Below are 25,596 nucleotides of genomic sequence, written 5' to 3' on the forward strand. Positions count from 1 at the left end.
GTGGTTTTAGGGATGAAAGCAAGATGGCGGACAAGCCGGACAGGAAACATTACGAAAGGATAATGGTGATAGGGTCATAAAGACTAAATGAAAAACGATTCTGTCACGGCGAATGTCTTAGTTGCTTAAACAATGTTGGATGATGTAATTGATTGGGTCATAAGTCATTGTGGAACAAAATAAAAATTGCGCGAATTGATTGATTGATTGATTAATTGCAAAAAAATTATATATATTTTTTTAAACCTACTTTCTATAGAAGCAGCCTTGTTTCCAACTGGTTAAGTTTAGGCCCTCTTTCGAAGTTGGTTAAGGTTAGAGTTTGTCTTTAGAGCAGGGCGATAGACCACCCGCCCTGATTCCAAACTCTAACCTTAACCAACTTCGAAAGAGGGCCTAAACTTAACCAGTTGGAAACAGCTAATTTTATTACTGTCCGCCTTGTTTACAACTGGTTAAGTTTAGGCGCTCTTTCGAAGTTGGTTAAGGTTAGAGTTTGTCTTTAGAGCAGGGCGATAGAACACCCGCCCTGATTCCAAACTCTAACCTAATCCAGGTCCCCGAGGGGAATCGAACCCAGGACCTTCTTGCTGTGAGGCGACAGTGTTGACCACCACACCACCGTGCCGCCACATGGTTCTTTATCCCTCTCTAAACATCTTATGCGTCCCATGCGGCTCTTTGATGTTAACACATTGGACGCCAAAAATCGCTGTTCAGCGTTATTGCCCGCCATGCGCTGTCTGCCAAGATCGCTGTACAGCGTTTTTGAGATCAATATTTCATTTTTTCGCCATGGCATTCATAATTCATCCACCCACCCCCGGTCCTGCAGCTGGACCCTAGATGTGACTGCAACGACGGCTCAATACCGCCGCCTGGTGGATGGTCAGGCGAGTTACACTTGCAAAACAGGATGTGCCATCAGTGCATCGAGGAAAATCCTCCGGCAGTCACATCTCGTTACGGGACTCCCGACAAACACTATAGTACATATGGATCGCTTTCTAAACTTAATAATCGATATGATTTCGGCGTTTATTGCGCCATACAAACCGGAAATGGACCTAGGCGATCGGCGTCGTATAATTGGGATCTTTCACCGCCAGTCTCATTGGCCCACGGTAAGAGGAATATAACGTTATTTTCAACCCGATTGTGCATTTCCTTGTTTGCAAACCATCTGATCAATATATCCACCCATACTACATGAAGCAGTTACTGATGATCAAGGAATTATAAACGACCCCCCCCCCCCCCCCCTTCCTTCACGCATGATGAAGCATAATGTATACCGATCATATACATTTAAATTTTTTAATATAGCGTGTATAGGAAAGAAACACCAATCGATAATCTATATATGCGTTTGGGCCTATAACTAGCGTTTTTGGAATTACAGCAGAAAAGATTAAAAACATACTTATATTCTAGAAGGTACTATTAACACAACAATGTATGAATGAAAAAGTATAACGTTCCCACATCCTGAACGATAGATAATCGATGTTGAATGGGCCATAGTAATGTCAATTTATCAATACAATTTAAAAAGTTATAGCCCTGCAAAGAAGGTAAACATCTCCATAGACTTATAGCGCTATATTGATGGATATAACCTATGGCGTGGAAAGTGTTAACAGGACATATTCTGTATCAACAATGACCAGATCCAACAACATGGCGAGCGGCCGCCTAACAACAGAGGTGTTCTGTACTTGCATGCTGGTAAGCCTATTAGTCCCACTAAGTCTACCAGCAGGTAACGTGTGGCTCTGATGAAGCCACAATGGCTTAATCCTTCGGCAGAACAGGTTACCTCCTCGTTGCCTTCTCAGAAGTTGACATGCTGCCCAAAGAGAGACTTGGAACCCATGGAGGAGCTACTTTTACCTCGTGGGGAAGGGGAGACGCGCTCCCCCCAGAATTCCTTCGCCATCGGAGGCGGAGAGGAGACCATGGTAGATCGTGTCACACATTTCTTCCAGGACAAATGCAGCGGGAAGTTCAGAAAGTCCCTCAAGAACTTCTGCAAACGCAACGGACTGTTGACTCTCTCCATCACCGCTGTGTTGACGGGCTGTGTCTTGGGTTTTATGCTGAGAGGAAGTAAGCTTTCTATCCAGGTATGTAAAAGCTACTATTTTTCAAGACTGTCTTGGAGGGAAGACGTGAGGAATGTGCTCTGACTGAGATGCACAATCTCTGTGCCTCCTTTGTCTTTTTTGTTGAACGTGAACATAGACGCCTCGCTCACTTTTCTTTATGCAAAATAGGCCTGTCGCCCGAAGGATTTGTATAATCTACTTTGATTGGCCAAAATCTGCCGACAGTCGACTGGTAGTCGACTACCACCCTGTATATATATATATATATATATATATATATATATATATATATATATATATATATATATATATATATATATTTTTCCATTTGGGCTGTGGGGGTGTGCTTAATGTCTGAAGAAGTCGACTGAAAGCTTCATGTCTAGTGTGTGAAATACAGCCTTGCTGGTATGTATGTGCGCCATTAGCGTTAGCCACGCTTCTAGGCCTCTTTGCTTTTGGAAAGTGATTAATTCACTTTTCATCCATTATTGCTCCGAAGACATGACACATATTATTAGCAGGTCTGGCTGAAATCCAACTGGGAGATGTCAACATCCGAGCTTAATGGACCGTGAGAATGGACCGGGTGCGCGCTGTTCTTTTAGAGGATGGACAAGGACAGTAAACACATGAGTGTCGTTATAGGAACTGAGTGAGACTGTGGAGCTTTTGAAGTCTGCCACACTGACGCATGACTGCTGCCATTCATGCTTTTCATTCCAAAGGCTTGTTGTTTAGAGTTCTCAGTAAGATCTGAATCTCTGAGTGCAAACTGTGGCGGTATAATATGCCACATATTATATGGCAAACTTGCACCAGGTAGCAATCTCCCTGATTGATCATAAATAGTTATGGCCTGCAGCGGAAAACAGATTCTTGGACATTCAGATACTTTGCTTTGACGTCAATTCGATTTTGGGACAAAAACAAAGGTCTATTGCTGTGATGCCTTAATGTGAGATCATAAATATTTGATTCAATTAGATTAGATTCAAATGTATTGTCATTATACAGCAGTCATCAAGTACAGTACAATGAAAATAATGTTGGCATCCAACCAGAGTGCAAATGTAGCAGTAAAGTGCAACAGCAATATACAATGTACAGGTGATTAAACTGGGTACAAAATATACAGATTAGTACTACAGAGTGTAGTGCTAATCAGATGTACGTACTCAGTTTACTCAGTTTGAGTCAAATGTACTCAGTTTGAGTAAAATGTACTCTGCGAAATTTACTGTGTACAGAGTTGTAGTATAGTATGTTCAGATATTTGACATTAATTATTCTTGCAGATTCTAACACTTTTTTTTGGCAACAGCAAACACTGACGTGATTTTATTATTATTTATTTTTAAGAAAAGGATAGGTCAACAAATGTTTGAGGTCAATCCAAGCTCAGTCCTCCTGGCAGGCAGGGGGATTATTTCATTCCTAGACACAGACTGCGCGGCTTCCTCGAGCAGGTCTGAGAGTGTGCCTGTCAGCCTGCAAGTGGGTTAAAAGGGTTAGGTCTACCTGAGAGCGTCACATGTAACTGGTGTCACTGTGCAAGTGGCAACCGTGGTTAAGCTAAATTAAAAGCATTTTCATTTAGACATGTTATATCACCTTTATGAAAACGGAAGAAATATGCTTGTTTAAATTTAAATGTACAATTTAGGCCTTTTTGATGACAGCACAATATGTCAGTGTAGTATGCCTCTGCAAATTAATGGAAGGGAAAGTTGCATTCTCACAGGCCAGTGCTAAAGAGATTTAAAAAAGAAAAAAGAAAATATAGCAGCTCAGGCCATAATAATTAACAAAATGTGTGTGTGTGTGTGTGTGTGTGTGTGTGTGTGTGTGTGTGTGTGTGTGTGTGTGTGTGTGTGTGTGTGTGTGTGTGTGTGTGTGTGTGTGTGTGTGTGTGTGTGTGTGTGTGTGTGTGTGTGTGTGTGTGTGTGTGTGTGTGTGTGTGTGTGTGTGTGTGTGTGTGTGTGTGTGTGCGTGCGCGCGCGTGTGTAACTGCTTTCAACCATTATGGCACAGTGACACAAATACTAGCCTATAGTATATCAGGATGGTTTAATGCTGCTGATTTAATGAAATACTGTAAATTGTACGCTTCTTCTAATCACCCCAATCAGTCAAATACTCATTTTAATAATTTTCCATCTTGTCATTTGTAAGCAAACATCCTAATATTTTCTCTACACCAAGCAAGAATTTGGCCTGACTGATAACGGTTGGTGTGTCTGTAAATAACATTAGTTGTCATCAGCTGAGTTTCTTTTATTAAATGATCACATAATTGGACCATGGCCCAAAGTTGATAATTAGATGACATCAAGGCAAAACTTAGCTAATAGCTAAATGTTCCAACATACTGAACGCTTTGTTTTCCTTCTCTCATCCCAGGCTAAAATCTACTTTTCCTTTCCTGGAGAGCTCCTCATGAGAATGCTGAAGATGCTAATCCTTCCTCTCATCACGTCCAGGTAACCGATCAGATGATTCAGCCCTGACCTTTGACCTCAAACAGGAGCTTATTGCTGTGGCTGTCATTTTGTAGCCTATACTACACCATGGACTATCCACATTGAGATCACAATGTCAGCTGTCATCTTAAGTATTCAACTCAAAAATGGCAAGACTAGATATATAATGTTTTTCAAGGACATTTGACATGATAGCAGCAAAGATTGTCTTTGAAATTATTTAGATGAGAGGTGGGGAAATATATTGATACAATTACAAGTTTTTTAGTTTTTTTTATTTGCACGGCCTGCAATTAGGTTACATATATTTGCAATTAGTCGTCATATAAAAATATAAATAATGTCTGGACACGGCGAACCAAACATAAGCATAGAATATGTTTCTTAAATGTTACTTGTGCTTTCGGACAAGTTATGTTTTTTGTAGGTTTTTATTGATTCTTGCTACCGGGCGGTCCGGTAGAGAGAGAGAGAGAGAGAGAGGAGGAATGGGAGATAGACCGAGGAAGACATTTGGCAAAGATCACCGGGTCCGGGAGGCGTGAACACTTTCGGCAACCAACATGCCCTTCCGCGTTGCTTTGATTGGCCGAGCGTGCGCATGAGCCGCGACGCGCTCCTCTGAGGCAGGAATATTTTTCTGATGAATACCCCCAAAACATGGAGGTCCCGAACGCAATTCATACAAATGGAAGTATTGATTGCGCCGTAACCAATCATTAAAAAAATATACCGTTAACTGGAATATGTTGTGCCTTTACACATATGTTGGATTATGTAATTGGTTTGTCATGACAAACCAATAGAAATTCGCGATTTACCCGGTGGCTACAGCAACACACAGTGACTACATGCATCATTGTTTACAATGAACGGTGGGGCTAATCTAAAGGACTGGACACGGACGTGTTAAACAGCAATCAATTAATTTAATATAACAGTCCGGTTCTGTGTTTGTTTGTGTCTGTAGACTGTTGGTGAACAACTAACTTTAGGTTAGTTTAACGCGTCCGTGTCCAGTCCTTTAGATTAGCCCCACCGTTCATTGTAAACAATGATGCATGTAGTCACTGTGTGTTGTTGTAGCCACCGGGTAAATCGCGAATTTTTATTGGTTTGTCATGACAAACCAATTACATAATCCAACATATGTGTAAAGGCACAACATATTCCAGTTAACGGTATATTCTTTTAATGATTCGTTACGGCGCAATCAATACTTCCATTTGTATGAATTGCGTTCGGGACCTCCATGTTTTGGGGGTATTCATCAGAAAAATCGGATCCGGGATTCGGCTCCCATCAGTCGGGCAAGAACTGCGGGTTTTCAGCCTCTCTCCTCTCTCCTGGAGCTTAAGGGGGAGCTTAGTATTCCTGCCTCAGAGGAGCGCGTCGCGGCTCATGCGCATGCGCGCGCTCGGCCAATCAAAGCAACGCGGAAGGGCATGTTGGTTGCCGAAAGTGTTCACGCGTCCGGGAGTCGAACCCGGGTCGCGTGTATCGCTTCCGCAACGGAATTCGGTTTCCGGGTTCCTCTGATTGGCCGCGACCCCCACGTGACCCGCCGCCCTATCCACCGCTCTGCCGGGCGCGCGGCAGAGCTCGCTTCCTCATTGTTTACATCAGGGTCCCCCATTTTCAATTCATATAGAACAACTACGCGTAACAAATCATTAAAAAAATATACCGTTAACTGGAATATGTTGTGCCTTTACACATATGTTGGATTATGTAATTGGTTTGTCATGACAAACAAATTAAAAAAATCACGATTTACCCGGTGGCTACAACAACACACAGTGACTGCATGTAGTCAGAGCCAGAGCTCAGCGATCACTGTGTGTTGCTGTAGCCACCGGGTAAATCGTGATTTTTTTAATTTGTTTGTCATGACAAACCAATTACATAATCCAACATATGTGTAAAGGCACAACATATTCCAGTTAACGGTATATTTTTTTAATGATTTGTTACGCGTAGTCGTTCTATATGAATTGAAAATGGGGGACCCTGATGTAAACAAGACAAACATCTTTTTCAGGTCTGCATCCCCTTAACAATTGTGTGTATTGAGCCGTACTGTATTGTACCCATTCTGCAATCTGTTAAATAAAGTTTTCATTCATTCATTCATTCATTCATTCATTCATTCATTCATTCATTCATTCATTCATTCATTCATTCATTCATTCATTCATTCATTCAGTCAATACTTCCATGCGTATAAATTGAGGAAGCGAGCGAGTCCGCGGCCGCTCGTCTCTGCCGCGCGCGGCAGCGCCAGAGCGGTGGATAGGGGGGCGGGTCACGTGGCGGTCGCGGCCAATCAGAGGAACCCGGAAACCGAATTCCGTTGCGGAAGCGATACACGCACCCGGGTCGGCCGTGTGGCACCGTGGTGCTGTATGCGGTGCGCCCCATAGAACATGTTTCTAGACTAAGTTTATCCTCTGCCTCTTCTCTGACACCCAAAAGGACATACTGGTGATACACCTTTACAATGAAATACCATATATGTTGAATGGTTGAGTAATATGAATGAAATGATATGAAGTAAGTAATATGATGAAGGTTCTTAATAGGCTGAATTTCACCTTAGTAATCGATTCATGGCATCTTGGCCAAAGTGACATCATTTCAGGTATTTACATTTACTAAAAACACAATAGATCACAATGCAGTCAGAACATTAACCTTTTCACTACCACACTATAGAAGGTTAACCATTTCACTACCATACTGTATAGAAGCTTAACCCTTTCACTGCCACACTACAGACGGTGAAAGGTTAACCTTCTGTAGTGTGGTAGTGAAAGGTTAACCTTCTGTAGTGTGGTAGTGAAAGGGTTAACCTTCTGTAGTGTGGTAGTGAAAGGTTAACCTTCTGTAGTGTGGTAGTGAAAGGTTAACCTTCTGTAGTGTGGTAGTGAAAGGTTAACCTTCTGTAGTGTGGTAGTGAAAGCATTATATATACTGTACATATATTCAAACTCAAGTACTCTCGATAGCTGCCGGACTAAATTAACGTGTGCAAAACAGTTTTTGCGATTTATGTGCACAATAAATCAGCAGCATGTTTTTGGGTGAAGTTCATTACAGATCATGATATTACTATGACAATATCGTATCAGGAGCTCTTGTGATTCCTACAATAACGGCTTAAATAACCATTTAATTAAGTATTTATTTTTTGTTTATTTGACAATTATTAAAATACGGTACATGTTAGAACAAGTCATGCATCCTAGAATGATCAAGGATAGCACAAAAAAGTCACAGACTTATTTCCATTGTGGTCCTCACTCTCAGCGCACATTGCTGGGACAACAGTGGATCAGGAGGTAGAGCGGTCGTCTGGTAATCCCGGTTTCGATTCCCGCTCCTCCCGGGTAGCGCGTCGTAGTGTCCTTGAGCAAGACACTTAACCCCTAATTGCTCCCGATGAGCAGGTTGGCACCTTGCATGGTCGCCCCCCCGCCGTCTGTGTGTGAATTTTTCTTTTAATTTCAAACCTTTATTTAAACTTGAAAGGCAACTGAGGTTTCCCTCGTTTACAGTCACGTCGAGTGAATGTGTGAGTGAACAGGTGAATGTGAGGAACAAAATCGTAAAGCGCTTTGGTTAAAAGCTGCTGTATAAATGCACCATTTATCATCAAACCTTTATTTAACCAGAAAAGAAAAAGCCATTGAGACAGAGGTCTCTTTTTCAAGGGTGATCTGGCCGAGAAGGCGAGCACAGATGATGACAGAACATACATAACAAGACACAATACACATACAGTAGACTTAGACTACCACACAACCAAAGTTTTTAATGAAAAGTCAAATTCAGTTAAAAAAAAATACAGACACAATAAAACAATAGCAATCAAACCAACATTTTGTATTCAACATCAAAGCCATTTACAGTCACTGAAACAATTGTCCTCGTTTTCTAATGTAACTCGTTCTCCTCTCTCCTGCCAGTTTGATGTCCGGCCTGTCGTCCATGGAGTCCAAGGCCTGCTGTCGAATGGGGGTCCTGACGGTCACCTACTACCTGTGGACCACCTTCATCGCCGTGGTGGTGGGCATCCTCCTGGTCCTCATCATCAAACCCGGCGTGGGAACAGACATGGAGAGCCACCGCCTGGGAGGAGGGCCCGTCATGACCTCCGCTGATGCCTTGCTCGACCTCGTCAGGTGAGTGGAGAGGCGATACGCTGTTGTTGCGTTTTTACGTTGAGAGGGTTGATGGTGCGACAATCACACTCTACTGTTTAACCCGTGTCTTCGTGACCCGTCGCGGTATCGGAGAGAAACCCAACAGTTGTGCCCTCGCTTCTCCACCTGATCAGGTCCCAATTTGGCTGTTCAATTTCAAAACGCACATAGCACACACATCCACACGCACACACTCACTTTAAACAAACACACTGTAGCACCCACTCCACACACTTTATAGCACACACCCACTTTAAACAAACACACTGTAGCACCCACTCCCCACACTTTATATTTATTGATGAAGGATTGCACTACAACTCGTACACCTTACTGTAAATTGTACCTAAAATTGTACCTCATCCCATTTCTGCTTTGCACTATATAGTACTGTACATTAGTACACTGCATAGTATTGTATATTATATGGTAACTCAGAACATTGTACATATGTCTATACCGAACACTGTGACCTCATTTTCTTCTTCTAAATTACATGCTATACTATGTTATTTGATGTTATTTGATACTATCTTGTCTTAGCACAGTCTCTGGAGCGTAACAGTAAGAAGCATTTTGTATGAAAGTATTCTGTACTTCTGTATGACAACTATTAAAGAAACTTGAGAAACTTGAGAAACTTGAAACAATTTGGTGACAGTGGCTCAGGAGGTATAAGAGCAGTCGTCTGGGCAATCGGAAGGTTCCCGGTTCGATTCCCGCTCCTCCCGGCAGCCTTGAGCAAGACACTTAACCCCTAACTGCTCCCGATGAGCAGGTCGGCACCTCGCATGGTCGCCTCCGCCGTCGGTGTGTGAGTGTGTGAGTGAACGGGTGAATACGAGGAACAAATTATGAAGCGTTTTGGATAAAAGCTGCTGTATAAATGCAGACCATTCACCATTTACCATTTAATGAATGCATCTAATGAAGCTCAAGATGGTTTTAGTTGTGCTGTTAAGTCTAATCTCCTGAGTAGTGAGTCATTGGTATGTTTTGCTTGTCAAAAATGTGTATCACCTATATTATTAGCCTTGCAAAAAGGTTAAAGGTTAGTAGCCCCCAAACATAAAAGACAATGTTAAAGGGGACATGTCTTGCTATTCCTTTCACTATTTGGGGCGACTTTACACAATTCCTGTGAGTCTATGGAACACATCTGTAAAGTTTTTTTCAAAAAAATTCATTGTTTTGTATTTAGTAAGTACTCTAAAGCAGCAGAGAGAGCGAGAGAGAGAATGAGCGAGCGAGCGAGAGAGAGAGAGGATACATCGCTCCGTGCGTGCGTGTGCGTCTGCGCTGTGTGAGCGGCTCAACTGCGATTGTGTGTAAAATGCAGGTTGAGAGAGAGAGAGAGAGAGAGAGAGAGAGGGAGAGAGAGAGAGAGAGAGAGAGAGAGAGAGAGAGAGAGAGAGAGAGAGAGAGAGAGAGAGAGAGAGAGAGAGAGAGAGAGAGAGAGAGAGAGAGAGAGAGAGAGAGAGAGAGAGAGAGAGAGAGAGAGAGAGAGAGAGAGAGAGAGAGAGAGAGAGAGGGAGAGAGGGAGAGAGGGAGAGGGGGAGAGTCAGGGACAGGGAGACCGCTTCCGCATTATTCCCACTGCTCCGTTGTTGAGCGAATTGTTGATTATCTCTGTCGCACATCAACCCGCGCACATCAACCCGTTTGAGGAAGTAATTCCACTCGCTCTGTTGTTGAGCGAATAGTTGATTGTGGGCGGTGACTACAACCAGTGCCTTACTCACGTCAACAAAACAGTCAAATCAGAATAGCTTAGTTGAGTGAGGGAGGATCTCGTGAACTCGAGACTAGACTGAGGAGTCAAAATGAGAATTAGAGACACAGACCCCATTGATATAAACCCCCATTGCTAGGAAACAATGCTAAACACTGGAAAAGGCCATTTATAAGACACGGGACCTTTAAATTTGACAACAATTGACATGATCCTGTCTCCGGCTGTTGGCGAGCAAATGTACAAATGTATTAGCATGTACAGTAGGGCCAGAGATCAGGCTGAGATGCTGATCAGGGTGATTCCCTGGCCGGCTTGATGGTCAGTGGCGTGCAGAGATAGGGCCGAAGGGGGGCTTGAGCCCCTGCCCTTTTGCCCCAAGTGCCCATCCAAAAAAAGAAATCTGTGCACACCCCTGTTGATGGTAGTTATATTAGATGTCTGTTTTGAATTAAATTGTTATGGACCAAAGTCTCTCAGCAGATCACCTTTACCCAGGGTTAGTAGTACCATGTGACCTGATGAGAAATGTTTTTCCACATAAGAGATGGACTCTGCTGTGAGTAGAAATACTAAATCCTTAGCTAGTAGGGCCAGTAGCGGAACCTATCAGACCCGGGCAGGGGGGCGGGGCCACATGACCGGGCCCTTTAAACCCAATAAAGCTTGACATTATATCGGGAGTCCGGGGTGGTAATCTGACGCTCGTGCGTAAAAAGTCGCAAACGGTCTAAGATTACAATTTAAAACAATGTTTGAAAGAAAACTAACCAAAGACAAGGTGTAATATTTAATATTTCGTTTCTACAAAGGGTATAGAAACTAAATATATACAGATAATGATATAACATGACATAAAGCCAACAAACTACAAGAACAACGTAAACATAGCCTAATAAAATGACTACATTTCTGACACACCATTCACCACGGACCACGAGAGCAGCTCGTGGCGATGTCCCGACTATAGTGCTCTCCTGGGCAGCTTGGTGTAAACTCCTCATCCTTTGCTTTGTTAGTATAAAACTGAGTTCTTTGGATTGATATGATGAGCCAGGAGACGAAGGTGAAGTCAATCGATGGTATTTATTGACACAGGAACACACAGAGGAACAGTCCTGGAGACCACAGCCCTCAATGATGACACAACCATGCTTTTATACTATGTGTGTAACTGAGGGGTACAATTCCCTGACTGTATTGTTAGATATGATACTTACTACCACTACCTCTTGTACTTTAGACTCTGGCCACCCAGTACTAGGCATAAATAATTATGGTAAACACTCCCACGTAGATGAAACGATCCAACACAAATGTACCAAGTCGAAAGTCTGCGTTTAATAATAATTAATACATAGCAAAAGGTATGTAGAGCAATCACTTAATTACATTTATGATTTGAAATAGGATGCACTTTTATGGCAAATGAGTATTCGTTGGTATATCAATAGAGAACGTCCAATCTCTGGTGGCGCAGGCGGTAAATATACAACCTGGAATATTTAAGGAATAATAGCAATGATACTTTAATGATTATAGAACTGGATACACTAGGGGGGAATTCCGGTCGCTTGTAAGACAACTGGAGAAGGGGGGGGGGGTAGAGTCTGGCTGTATCCGTCTGGCCGAGGGTATCCTGGGAGAACCCACGGTTGTGCGGCTCGGTGCCTCAGCGATCCTCGATCCACAGATGAAAGCAGTTGGACTCTCTGTGGGCCGGCTTCCTTCGGTCCACGATGGAGAGACGTGAAGCGACCTCGTCGTGTAGAGCGTCTCCTCACCTGTCGTCCTCTCCGGGGGGGGGTTTCCAACACACGGCAGTGTTGGTCTTTATCCATAGAATAATCACTGTATACAAAGCATAATCCGTGCCTGGGAAGGCGGGCTGTCGTCGGTAGAATAATCCGGTATGCAGGTCCACTCGCTCGTCGGCTCTGGGGCTCCTCGGGTGCAGCCTCACATGGGGTCGGCCACCCTGGATAAGCAGCCAGTTCTCTGCCCGAAACGATGGGGTACTGACTACGATAGTATTCTCACCGCACGAAGCACTACATATGAATAGACTATTATTAGCTTAATAGACTACGTCCAACTCGACGATATAGTGCCAAATATGACTATTCAAATATTAATATACACGATGTCTCAATACCGATGGTAGGCCGAACTTGGCCTTACTCCCACACGTGGCGTCGCGGGGAGGCTTTACGTCTGTCACTCTATTGGAGGGTAAGAAACTGGACTAAAAAGGAAGTCCTACTTCAATCAGGTTTCAGAACAAATCACAGCACTGAAACTGCCCTTACCAAAATAGTTAGCGACCTCAGGCTAAACTCCGATGCTGGCAAAGTCTCAATTCTTGTCCTATTGGACCTTAGTGCAGCGTTCGATACGATTGACCATAATATCTTGATCAGTCGTCTAGAAAGACTGGTTGGCTTTTCCGATCATGTACTAAACTGGCTCATAACATACATTAAGGGGAGAAGGTTCTATGTTAAGCTTGGAGACAATGTATCCGAGGAACATAACAGCAATTTTGGAGTCGCACAAGGAAGCTGCCTTGGTCCATTACTCTTCTCACTATATATGCTGCCCCTCGGGGACATCATTCGAGACCACAATGTATGCTTCCATAGTTATGCTGATGATACACAACTATATATCTCCGCAGAACCAAATAACACTACAGCCATACAGTCCATTACAAATTGTCTGTTAGCAATAAACAAGTGGATGAACAATAACTTCCTAAAATTAAACGAAAGCAAGACCGAAATCCTATTGATCGGCCCAAAAGCGAAAAGGGAAGTGCTTTGTAAAAACCTGGGGAGTCTGTCATCCTATGTAAAGACTGAGGTTACAAGCCTAGGTGTCATCTTGGACTCAGACCTGACCTTTAAGTCTCATATAAATAAGGCCATGAAAACGTCATTCTTCCACCTAAGAAACATAGCGAAAGTAAGACCTTTCGTAAATAAAAAGGATGCAGAGAAACTTATTCATGCTTTTGTATCAAGTCGGCTTGACTATTGTAATGCACTGTTCACTGGTCTTCCCAAAGCAACCATTGGGAAGCTTCAGCTTATCCAAAACTCTGCAGCTCGATTACTAACTCATACAAGGAGAAGAGAACATATCACTCCAGTCCTGGCCACTCTGCACTGGCTTCCAATAACTCATAGAATTGATTTTAAGGTCCTTTTCCTAACATATAAAGCTCTTAATGAGCAAGGCCCAAAATACATAGCAAATTCCCTAGTTAGTTATCTGCCCTCAAGAACGCTACGGTCATCCACTACAGGTTTACTAGACACGCCCAGAAACCAAAAAAGGATAGGAAGTATGGCATTTGCCAACTATGCCCCAAAACTATGGAACACACTACCAACACACATCAGAAACGCCAGCTCTATACACATTTTTAAAGGAAAATTAAAAACGTACCTATACAGTCTAGCTTACAAATAGTTATGGCTTGGAAAAACCTGATGGATCCATGAGGCTAGGATAAGCCTTGTGGACCCAACTTTTTAGATGAAGGAACGGGTACATAGGAGACACGCCTCCAGTTTTTCAAACGTTTTTGACACGCCTCAGCTTCTGAGCTGAAGGCGTGTTTTTGCGGACCTCCCAAACTTTCAAACTTTTTAGATGAAGGAATGGGTACAATAGGAGACACGCCTCCAGTTTTTCAAACGTTTTTGACACGCCTCAGCTTCTGAGCTGAAGGCGTGTTTTTGCGGACCTCCCAAACTTTCAAACTTTTTAGATGAAGGAATGGGTACAATAGGAGACACGCCTCCAGTTTTTCAAAAGTTTTTGACACGCCTCAGCTTCTGAGCTGAAGGCGTGTTTTTGCGGACCTCCCAAACTTTCAAACTTCTTAGATGAAGGAATGGGTACAATAAGAGACACGCCTCCAGTTTTTCAAAAGTTTTTGACACGCCTCAGCTTCTGAGCTGAAGGCGTGTTTTTGCGGACCTCCCAAACTTTCAAACTTTAGACTGTTTTCTTTATACGTTTTTCTTTTTCTTTCTTTCTACCACAAGACGCGGCCACTGATGGGTCCATGGGACTTGGATAAGTCCTGTGGACCCAACTCTGGCCACTGACCACATGAGCGAACGGGTACATACGCACACAATACACGGCCACTGATGGATCCGTGGGACTTGGTAAAGCACTATGGACCCAACTATGACCACTGATAAAAACGTAACTACACTAGCATTATAAGACCTAAACATTGCTACCTACCATACAAGTGCATTGGTTTAGTGCACTTCCGGTTGCCACTGAGCGGAAATGTTTGTGCGGACCTGTTCTCCCAAACTGGTAAGCAAATGACTGTTTTTACGTTATTTTCATTTTTACGTTACTATTATTATTATTATTATTATTATTTTTTTTAACATTGATCTTAACTGATCACTATGACTTTATTGCTTTTATCGTTATATATGCCTATAATTGTGTACAGCACTTTGAGCTACATGACATGTATGAAAGGTGCTTTATAAATACTTACTTACTTACTTACTTTAGTAGCGCAGTATATATACGCACTATGAACAAATAGTACCGTTAGTGGTGCGGTAGCCAGATTCCTACGCGGAACTAGGACTTGTTCGTACATGTTGAGCGGTACGTTTGAACTGGGTCTGGGGGGTATGGCAGCCTGGCACCAAGGTCTCGACCAATAGTAGAATGGAGACTATTATGGGATGTTCAGTAGGCTAGAATGGATATTCAATGCATATTGTACAAGGAATATACAAGGGATATCAAGGAATATTAGAGAATATACAAATACAATTAAATATATATATATAATAAATATATATATTCGGTTTAATCTGGCCCTTCACAACAGCCACCCCCTGATTGGTCCCAGACCTAATCAGTTAAGCAGAGACAGATTAATCGCGTTGTCTATTTACACATAAGGGTTTGCTGTAGGGGTCAGTCAACTTCACAAAGTCATAGGGTTATAGGGTCATGGTCATCATCGATTGTGTCTGGGAGTCGGGGCAGTTCTATGAGCCTCGCCACGGGACGGGTGTAAGTGCGACCCTGGACAAGCACTTCAGCTGCTCGGACCTTGCCGTCGGCACCGGTGATCACTTTGCTTACGCGGCCGGCCGGCCACATAGCTCTGGGCAGTGATTGATCAATAATCATGACGACTGTTCCTTCTGTCAAATTGTCTCTCTCCTTTACCCACTTCTGGCGGGTCTGTAGAGACGGTAGGTAGTGCAGTAGGAAACTGCTCCAAAACTTGTCGGCTAATACTTGGCTGTACCTCCACATTCGTCGGCCGTTCGCTTCTTCAGGCCGGTACATTGTCTGGGGTAACGCGGGATCTAGCCGCCCCATCAGGAGTGTGTTGGGGGTAACTGGGTCGATATCCGCCACATCGCTGGAGACGTAGCCGAGGGGCTTAGAGTTCAATACTCCCTCAATCTCCGTGAGGACTGTCATTTGTTGTGCACTCTCTATGGTAGTGCAATCATCTATGTTGGGGTCTGCGGAGATAACAGTGCTCAATCCACAGAACACAGGCTTCTTATTCTCAGCCTCCTCCTGACTGGCTTCCCTCGGGATAGGCGTGGGCCACTCTCCTTCCGGGAGCTTTAGGAATGCTGGGCCGTCACTGTAGACATTGCGACGGGTGAGGTTATCTAGGGGCATTCCCCGGGTGATGACGTCAGCTGGGTTCTGTTTTGTATCAACGTAGCGCCACTCTGTTTCTCCGGTTAACTCTTCGGTTAAGTCTTGAATCTCGGTGACTCTGACTCCCACGAAGACTTTGTACTTGCATGAGTCCGATTTGATCCAGGCGAGTACTGTCGTGGAATCTGACCACAGGATTGTTCTAGACACCGGTATGGTGAGCTCACGTTGGATGAGCGTGGCTAGGTGCGCTCCGGCTAGGGCTGCGCAGAGCTCTAGGCGTGGGATAGATTGTTGCTTGCGTGGGGCTATTCTCGAGCGGGCGAGGACAAATGCTGTGTAGATCTCTCCCCCCTCTTCTTGGGCCCGCAAGTAGGCTACTGATTCGTATGCGACCTCTGAGGCGTCACTGAAGACGTGTAAGTCCATTTTACATGTCTCTGGCCTCACCGTGGGTGGGAAGTAGCTTCGGCGCATATTAACGCCTGGGAGTGAGTGGAGCTCCATCTCCCACTCTCTCCAGGTGGATGCAAGGTGTGCGGGAATGGGGTCGTCCCAGCCCTGGTCCTTGTCCCACAATGCTCGTACAATCATTTTTGCCCTGGTGGTGTACGGTAGAATACATCCTAGCGGGTCATATTGTCGGGCGAGTGTTGTGTACACACTCCGTCTGGTGGTCGGCGCCGCCGCCGGCCTTCCCTGCTCCGTAGTCAGGGGCTTGTGTCTGTAGTGAAGCGAATCTGTTTTGAATCGCCACACCAATCCCAGGGTCATCTCCTGGGCTTCTCCCGGGATTGTAGCCATCCAGGTCTCGCTGCTGGCTGCCTTGTCCTCGGAGGAGAGGCTGCGCAGTACTTGCGGATCGCTGCTGGCCCACTGCCTGAGATCAAAGCCGCCTTTGATCAATGAGGCGCGGAGTTTAATCAGGAGAGCCTCGGCTTCTTCCTGGGTTGAAAGGCTTTGTAGACAGTTGTCTACGTAGAAGCTGTTCTTTACGCTGTGTCGGACCTCTTCGTCCGCTGCTGGGTCCTCTGCTACATGTTTCTGTAGTGCAAATGTAGCACAGCAGGGGCTGCACGTCGTTCCGAAGGGGAGGACTTCCCATTGGTAGATGGCTGGGTGCTCATCTCCTGGCTTCTCTCTCCATAGGAACCGTAACAGGGGCTTGTCCTCCTCTACTAATCTCACCTGCAGGAACATTCCTTTAATGTCCCCGCTGATGGCCACCTTTTCCTGGCGGAAGCGGAGTAGAACGCCGAGTAGGGAGGGGCCGAGTGTGGGACCGGGCAGTAACTCTTTATTCAGATTTTGGGATCCGATCTGGTAGCTGCAGTTAAATACTATGCGGTCTTTACCGTTGTGATGGACCTTGTGGTGAGGCACGTACCACGATTCAGTGGTCTGGTCAGCCTCTTTAATGTCCATCTTTGTGACGTGTCCCGCTGTGATGAGCTTCTCAATTTCAGCGCGGTATACACTCTCTTGGGCGGGGTTCTTGGCTAAGCGCCGCTCCGTGTTCAGCAGGTACCGTTCTGTGGCGTCTGTCTTGGCGTGGAAAGTAGGCATTCCTTCTCGCCGCAGGAGTGGCGTGGCGTATCTCAACACGCCGTTGACCGGGACTCTCTTGGTCCCTGTCTCGAGGAGGTGAATGGCGTAAATGTCATCTTTAGAGCGAATGTCTTTCTTTCCGTTCTTAAAGGGCATTTGTTCCAAGGTCCATAGCCGCTCTACGTGTTGCAGGAGTGCGGTTTCTCCCTCTGTGACTCGGGAGTGGAGACATCTAGTGGCTGTACTTCGGTTGAGAGATTTGGCGAGCGGGCCTTGGAGAGTCCATCCCAAACGGGTCTCGACTGCTGCAGGATAGCCTCGGGGTCCGGTATGAACCCGGTCTATCGGGACAATGAGGTCTGCATGGTCGGAGCCTATCAACAGGGTCGGCATAGCATTGTCTATGAGCGGGATCGGTAACTTGCGCAGATGTGCATATTTCTCCATCAGCTTGGCGACGGGGTATCTGTACCGCGACAGTCCTATTTCTTGGCTGGTGAAAGCGTCTGTAATCTGGTACCGTCGCTCAGGCTGGCCGCTTGCTGCGATAGAGAATGAGACATTCTCGCCCTTTATCGTCTTCAAATCTCGTCTTATTGTCCGAATTGTCATTTGGGTTTCGCTTCCCCGCAGCCCTAGCTGGGCCGCAGCGGAGGCGAGCAGAAGGGTCTTCTCTGACCCGTCATCGAGGACGGCGTAAGTGTCCAGGACTTTATTCTGGTAGCTTAGTGTCACACGCACTACTTTTAGGAGTACTCGGGCTCCACTGCTGCTGGCGGGATCGATGTACATGACGCTCGCTTTGCTGCTGGATGGTGCGGGTGAAGGGCGCCGTCTGTTACTGTCGTGAAGTATGTCCAGATGGGCTCCATCGCACTTGGTGCACCTTTTCTTTAAGCGGCATTCGGCTGCCATGTGTGAGCGCGCACAGCGAAAACAGCGCTTGTTGGACTTTATCCATTGACTTGCTTCCTCCGCGTTCAGCTTGGGGAAGGAGTCACATTGCGCTAGCCAGTGTTCTTTCTCACAGTAGGGGCACACTATCTTCCACTTCTCCGTTCTGGAGGGGGTACTGTGGCTCCTGCTGCTCGGTACTGACTCCGATTAGTGCATCACAGTCACCGATCTTCTTCCATCATTTAGTCGTCTGGTTCCTTCTCTGGAGCCAGGGGTGCTCCGTCCGAATGTATCTAGCCGTAGGCTGCTGACTTCTCTCGCCAGGAAGTCTGCTAGATCGAGGAGGTTCGGTTCGGGGCCATTCAGGTCTCGGTGGTCTCTCTGCCGCCTAAAACGCTCCTGTCGAGCGGGCGGCAGCTTCTCCAAGATCCTTTCCACATTTGAGTTGGCGTAAAGTTCATGCCTCCCCTTCTCTCTCTGCGCTCCCAACATCCCTACCAGGGACTGCACTCTGATGGACAGGTCGTCCAGTGCTCGATTGTCTATTGCTGGGGGTAAGTGGTCGATGTGTCGGATCTCCTGGATCACGTAATCCCATATGCGCCCATACCTCTGGTCCAATGCTACCAGCGCTGCTGTGTATGGGGTGGTGGAAGTCGCGTAGGCGAGCGCTATATTATGTGCGCGGGGTACCTTTAAGTGCTTCAGTAGGATGGCGTATTTATGGCGTTCATCCAATACATCCACCAACATGGTCTCCAGACACATGCAGAGTTCTGTATACTGGGCCCGGTTCTCTTGGGTGAAGTCGGGTACCATAGGCGTGCCAATGTATGACGCTGACTGTGGATACATCGGCGAGCGTTGGGGGAGAGGCCTCCTAGGCGAGTCTCCTCCCGCTCCTTGGTATGGGCTGGTACCGGCAGTGTACCATGGCCCGCTTGTCCAGGTGCTGTTCCTCGGTGCGGGTCGTGCGTCGTGCTCACCCGGGTATAGAGTCGGGGGTCTGTAGCGCAGCTCCGCGGGAGTATAGCCTGGGCTGTACCGGACCTCCTGGTCCGGTAGAGTACTGTGCTGTCGTCGGGCGTGGTTCTCCTCCTCTTCCTCTTCGTCTTCAGTTAGGTCATCCAGTGCTTGTAGTCTCTGGTTTAGCCTCTCCACAGGATATGCTGCTCCTTCCCGGTTGCTAGGTCTCGCTTGGACCGGTGGGGGGAGGTGGTCTGTGGGGGGTATAGACCTCGTCTGTTGGTCAAGTTCAGGGTTGTTTACTCGGCTAGGGGATGCCGCCCTGGAGGTGTGTCTAGACGAGTTCCTGGAGCCTCTGGCGGAGGGAGAGGGTGTTGTCCGTCTGATCAGCTGTTCTATTAGTTGCGCTTGCTGTCTGTCGCGCTCTGCGTCCCGTAGAGCACCAGCAGCTGCTCGCTGGCTGTCTGCTCGGTCTCGGGCCACATTCTCTTCCCTCTGGATGCGTTTTATTTCTAGACGTATATGCTCTTCTTCGCTCCGCTGCTGGATCTGCAGTCGGTCGCGTTCAGCAGCGGCGTTCAGGCTGATGAGGAAGGCCTGCTGTAGGGTCCTCTCTGCCTCGCTGGGAGAAGGCGGTTGTATAGGGGAGCCTTCCCTCGGGGTACTCCTTGCGGAGCCTTGGAGCTCTATCTCCACGGTGCTCTCCCCGTCTTCTTCCGTTCCGAGTTCTCTCTCGGTAGCGTTGTATTCCTCCCGGGACTCATCGGGGACTACTTCTTCAGTACTGGCGGGGTGTGAAGTCATGTCTGGTTCCCACTGGTCCCCACCGTGAACTTGGTCAGTTACATTAGAACTTGTAGGGGCCTCTATGGTCGGGGTAGTCTGGGCGTTGGGGTTAGACATACTTTTACTTTCTAGTTTTACCGCGTTTACTGTTAGTAGAAGACTAGGTTGTTGACTGACAGCGTAAGCCTCTAAGTACTGAGGGAGCCGTCGTTCGCGCTGCGGGCGTTGGTTAGGAGGATCGTTTCGTGGAGTGTTCATCATAGGCCATTTCAATATTAATAACACTATATTAATATTACACTAATTACCCTCCGGCTCGAAGGACCAATTTTAACTGAGGGGTACAATTCCCTGACTGTATTGTTAGATATGATACTTACTACCACTACCTCTTGTACTTTAGACTCTGGCCACCCAGTACTAGGCATAAATAATTATGGTAAACACTCCCACGTAGATGAAACGATCCAACACAAATGTACCAAGTCGAAAGTCTGCGTTTAATAATAATTAATACATAGCAAAAGGTATGTAGAGCAATCACTTAATTACATTTATGATTTGAAATAGGATGCACTTTTATGGCAAATGAGTATTCGTTGGTATATCAATAGAGAACGTCCAATCTCTGGTGGCGCAGGCGGTAAATATACAACCTGGAATATTTAAGGAATAATAGCAATGATACTTTAATGATTATAGAACTGGATACACTAGGGGGGAATTCCGGTCGCTTGTAAGACAACTGGAGAAGGGGGGGGGGGGTAGAGTCTGGCTGTATCCGTCTGGCCGAGGGTATCCTGGGAGAACCCACGGTTGTGCGGCTCGGTGCCTCAGCGATCCTCGATCCACAGATGAAAGCAGTTGGACTCTCTGTGGGCCGGCTTCCTTCGGTCCACGATGGAGAGACGTGAAGCGACCTCGTCGTGTAGAGCGTCTCCTCACCTGTCGTCCTCTCCGGGGGGGGGTTTCCAACACACGGCAGTGTTGGTCTTTATCCATAGAATAATCACTGTATACAAAGCATAATCCATGCCTGGGAAGGCGGGCTGTCGTCGGTAGAATAATCCGGTATGCAGGTCCACTCGCTCGTCGGCTCTGGGGCTCCTCGGGTGCAGCCTCACATGGGGTCGGCCACCCTGGATAAGCAGCCAGTTCTCTGCCCGAAACGATGGGGTACTGACTACGATCGTATTCTCACCGCACGAAGCACTACATATGAATAGACTATTATTAGCTTAATAGACTACGTCCAACTCGACGATATAGTGCCAAATATGACTATTCAAATATTAATATACACAATGTCTCAATACCGATGGTAGGCCGAACTTGGCCTTACTCCCACACGTGGCGTCGCAGGGAGGCTTTACGTCTGTCACTCTATTGGAGGGTAAGAAACTGGACTAAAAAGGAAGTCCTACTTTAGTAGCGCAGTATATATACGCACTATGAACAAATAGTACCGTTAGTGGTGCGGTAGCCAGATTCCTACGCGGAACTAGGACTTGTTCGTACATGTTGAGCGGTACGTTTGAACTGGGTCTGGGGGGTATGGCAGCCTGGCACCAAGGTCTCGACCAATAGTAGAATGGAGACTATTATGGGATGTTCAGTAGGCTAGAATGGATATTCAATGCATATTGTACAAGGAATATACAAGGGATATCAAGGAATATTAGAGAATATACAAATACAATTAAATATATATATATAATAAATATATATATTCGGTTTAATCTGGCCCTTCACAACAATGTGGGTTCCAAATTTAGCGAGCCACTGGTTAGTAAATAGATGATCAGACAGGCTTGGTCGTATATGGTCATATGTGGGGTTATATGTGAGCTGTTGCTGAATCTGATAATATGTCCATCTTTGCTTCCCCTCAGTGGCCTGTGGCCGGAGGGCCGATATAGCCAAGCATTAGGTCACACAGGTCATCAGGTCAGAGTATTTCTGGGTTGGTCACTCGACCCATTGGCACAGTGGGAGAGATTATGCTCTCACCAGAGGAGCTAGATCTTAGATCTAAGGATCTGTAATCCTTCAGTGAAATATTAATGAATATACATTACAGCTTGTGTTGGGGTGAATTGCCTCAAACATGTTCACAGTTGCATTTAAACTGGTGAATCTTTGGGACAGTTGCTGGATGATTATATCGAGACATGCATTGAAAACGTTCCCCCGAAAGTTTCTCTCTGCGTCAGTGAGGCGGCTGTCTTCAGAAAGTTCATCAAAGTGACGCTTCCTGGCCCTGCGTTGTTTCAAACTGTGTTTGACTTCCCCATTTAGTAGCCAGGGCAAGAGTGGCGGACTTCGCCTCATCAAATTGTCCCCTATAGGTTACTCCACCAAAACACTGATGGCATTTTGCAGTAGAGTAGATGCTTTGAGAATATCCGCGTCTTTTGCAACAAGCGCATCATGGCGAGATGACCAGCGAGTGGGACATAAGCGTTTTAATGTGATACTACACGATCAGTAACAACAACCATATCAACATTTACAATAAACTCACGTTTTCTTGTTGACAGTGTGTGTCCGTGATTGTAGCCTACCTGTAAATCTGACTCACCCCCACTAACGTTGTTGTGGGGCTCTTCAACAATTTAAGGTTTCTCCCGCAGGAGGAGAGTAGGGCGGAAAAAATATACATTTCTATAGCTTGGACAATTAGTCTTTTCCTTGGTCCCTTTTATCTTTTTCTTTGCGTTTTGTCGCTCCACTTTTGTGTTTATAACTGCTCCCGCTCATGCTTAGGCAGGGCTCTGTTGATAAGTGATGATGATGACGTTCATTTACGTATGATGTTGATGGACGGCTGATGACGATTTTACCCAAAATAAATTTGAAGATGGAGACAATAGAAGGGATTCACTTGCAATTGTTCATGTTTTAATGTTAAATGTGAGTGTGAAAAAAGCAGCACAAGTTCAACTCATATTATAGGCTACGATGCTTTATACCTAATATGACCACAAACGTCAGTGCACTGAGTGGCGCGAGGCAGCAGGGCCCGCCTGCCAATATCTCGGGGGCGGAGCCTGCTGCCTCGGCGACGGGCCCCCATTGGGTCCCGACCGTCCCGGGCCCGGGGAGCACCGCCCCTACAGCCCCCCCTGAAGCCCCGCCCCCCTGAGTAGGGCTGTACCGAATAGTTCGAAGCTTCATAACGTTGACATTCGAATTATAAATCAACATTAGAAAAAATAAAAGTTAAATTTTTTATAATTTTTCTTTTATTCATTCTGTTTTAACTCTTTGACTGCCACCAGCTTTCGCCATCTTTACTAAATGGTGCCAGCGTTATTGACCATTTTAGTGATGTTTGCAGACCCATCGTATGTTCTGTATTATAGCTATGGAGACGATAGTATGGCTCATTTTACAGGCATTGTTCATAGTCCATTACAGACTAATCAGCTCATTTCTACACACTGTAGTTTGTTACACGCTACACGCTAAACATCGGCCCATTTCCAAAATAATCCAGTCTTTTTTCATGGATCGTGAGATATGATGCGTTTTATGCAATAAGCCCAAATCGTTCTACCGAAACCCCAAAAACTCCCAAATCAAAGGTATATACCATGTTCACAAAATCATCAAGGAGGCGGGGGGGGGGGGGGGGGGGGGGGGTAGTCTTACCCCGAAAATGCGATCGTTACTAAAAGCTTGGTTTAGGTCCGGTAAGATACAACACTGTGATCGTTACAGAACCATGTTTCAGGTTCGGTAAAATAGACATAGAATATACCTTACGTTAGCCAGAAGGTACTACAAAAAGAATAATTCCAATGATCCCATCGGCGATCGCGATTACTCGTTTATATGTAATTACTTGTATACGGGAAACTATAGGTTTTGAGGCGAGGAGATCTCCTAGCGATTGCTCTGCAAGAGCTCCTCCCCCTCAGAGAGAGGCAGGAAAGAAAGGGAGCAGGACAGATACAGTCTAGTTCAGACAATCAGAGTTCAAAAGGTAGGCGATACTGCCACCTGGTGAGATTCAATCGTCATTGCAATTCCAACTTAGGCAGATGAATCAAAGACATCTAGAGGGCTCCGGCTGACCGTATAGAATGGGGATCAAAGGAAAAGAAATCTCGGGTTTCTGGCGTTCAACGCATGGCGAGATAACCCGACTTTTCTCTGGTTTGCGGTCCCAATGGGGGTTTTCTTCACAGTTGCAGATAAAGATTAGGCTACACTAATATTATAGTATTATACTATTATAGTATATGTCTCGTCATAAAAATGTAAATAAAACATTTATCATAAATGTAGCCTACAGTATCTGCATCCGCTCTGCGCTCTGCGCTCCATCAAGACGTCACCATCACTTTCATACCAACCGTGCCCTGATTGGATTATTTATGTTGACGAAACTGATGAGATATATTCAAGTTGATTTAATAAAAAAAAAATACTAATTTTGTTTGAGGATATTTAAAAAAATATATATATATTATAATAATAATAAATAAAAAAGAATACTTCAATAGAAGCTTCGAATGTGCGGCTGGGTAGCGCAGTGGAGAATGCCCTCGCCTACCACCGCAGAGACTCTGGGATCGAATCCAGCTGTCAGCGGTACCTCCGGCTTGGTCAGTCGTCCCTACTAACACAATTGGCAGTGTTAGCCGGTGGGAAGCCGGTGGGGTATGTGTGTGTGTCCTGGTCGTTGTAAACTGCGGTTCCTACAGGTCGGTCGGGGCGCCTGCTCAGCAGGGAGGGGATCTGGGGGAGATAGTGTTACGCTCCCCCAGTGAGAGTCCTCGCTGTCAGGTGAAAAGAAGCGGCTGGCTGACTCCACATGTATCGGAGGCATGTGATAGTCTTCACCCTCCCTAGGCCGACAGTGGGGCAATGCATGCAACGACCAGGAAGGGAATTGGCATAACGACTAAATTGGGATGGGAGAAAAATACAGAAAAAAGTGAGAACAAAAAAATTGATAAAAAATATAGAAGCTTTGAATGTAAAAAAAAAAAAAAAAATGACATTCGGTACAGCCCTATTAGCTAGTGTAATGGCTACAACTATAGTCCTGCATCTCCTCCAGTCTCAAGAGTTGAGAGTAGGGCTGACCTCGACTAGTCGAATAATCAACTAATCGATCGAAAGGAGCCGAAGTCGACTGCCAACCTCTTAGTCGAATGCAAAAGAATTATAAAAATAATAAT

General features: G+C 45.6%; 1 protein-coding gene across 1 annotated transcript in view; it reads left to right on the plus strand.

Moving 5' to 3' along the window:
* Positions 1-1,874: 1,874 nt before the first annotated feature.
* LOC311226139 (excitatory amino acid transporter 5-like) overlaps positions 1,875-25,596 on the plus strand; it is a gene marked incomplete at both ends in the record, with an annotated part of 47,420 nt that continues 23,698 nt past the window's right edge. The window contains 3 exons of the mRNA XM_084311513.1: positions 1,875-2,126; positions 4,512-4,591; positions 8,560-8,775. Of these exons, the coding sequence (XP_084167639.1) occupies positions 1,875-2,126; positions 4,512-4,591; positions 8,560-8,775 (548 nt within the window). The remainder of the gene's footprint in view (positions 2,127-4,511; positions 4,592-8,559; positions 8,776-25,596) is intronic.

This window comes from Notolepis coatsorum (assembly GCF_963971535.1).
Source record: "Notolepis coatsorum genome assembly, chromosome: 3".
NCBI classification, from domain to species: Eukaryota; Metazoa; Chordata; class Actinopteri; order Aulopiformes; family Paralepididae; genus Notolepis; species Notolepis coatsorum.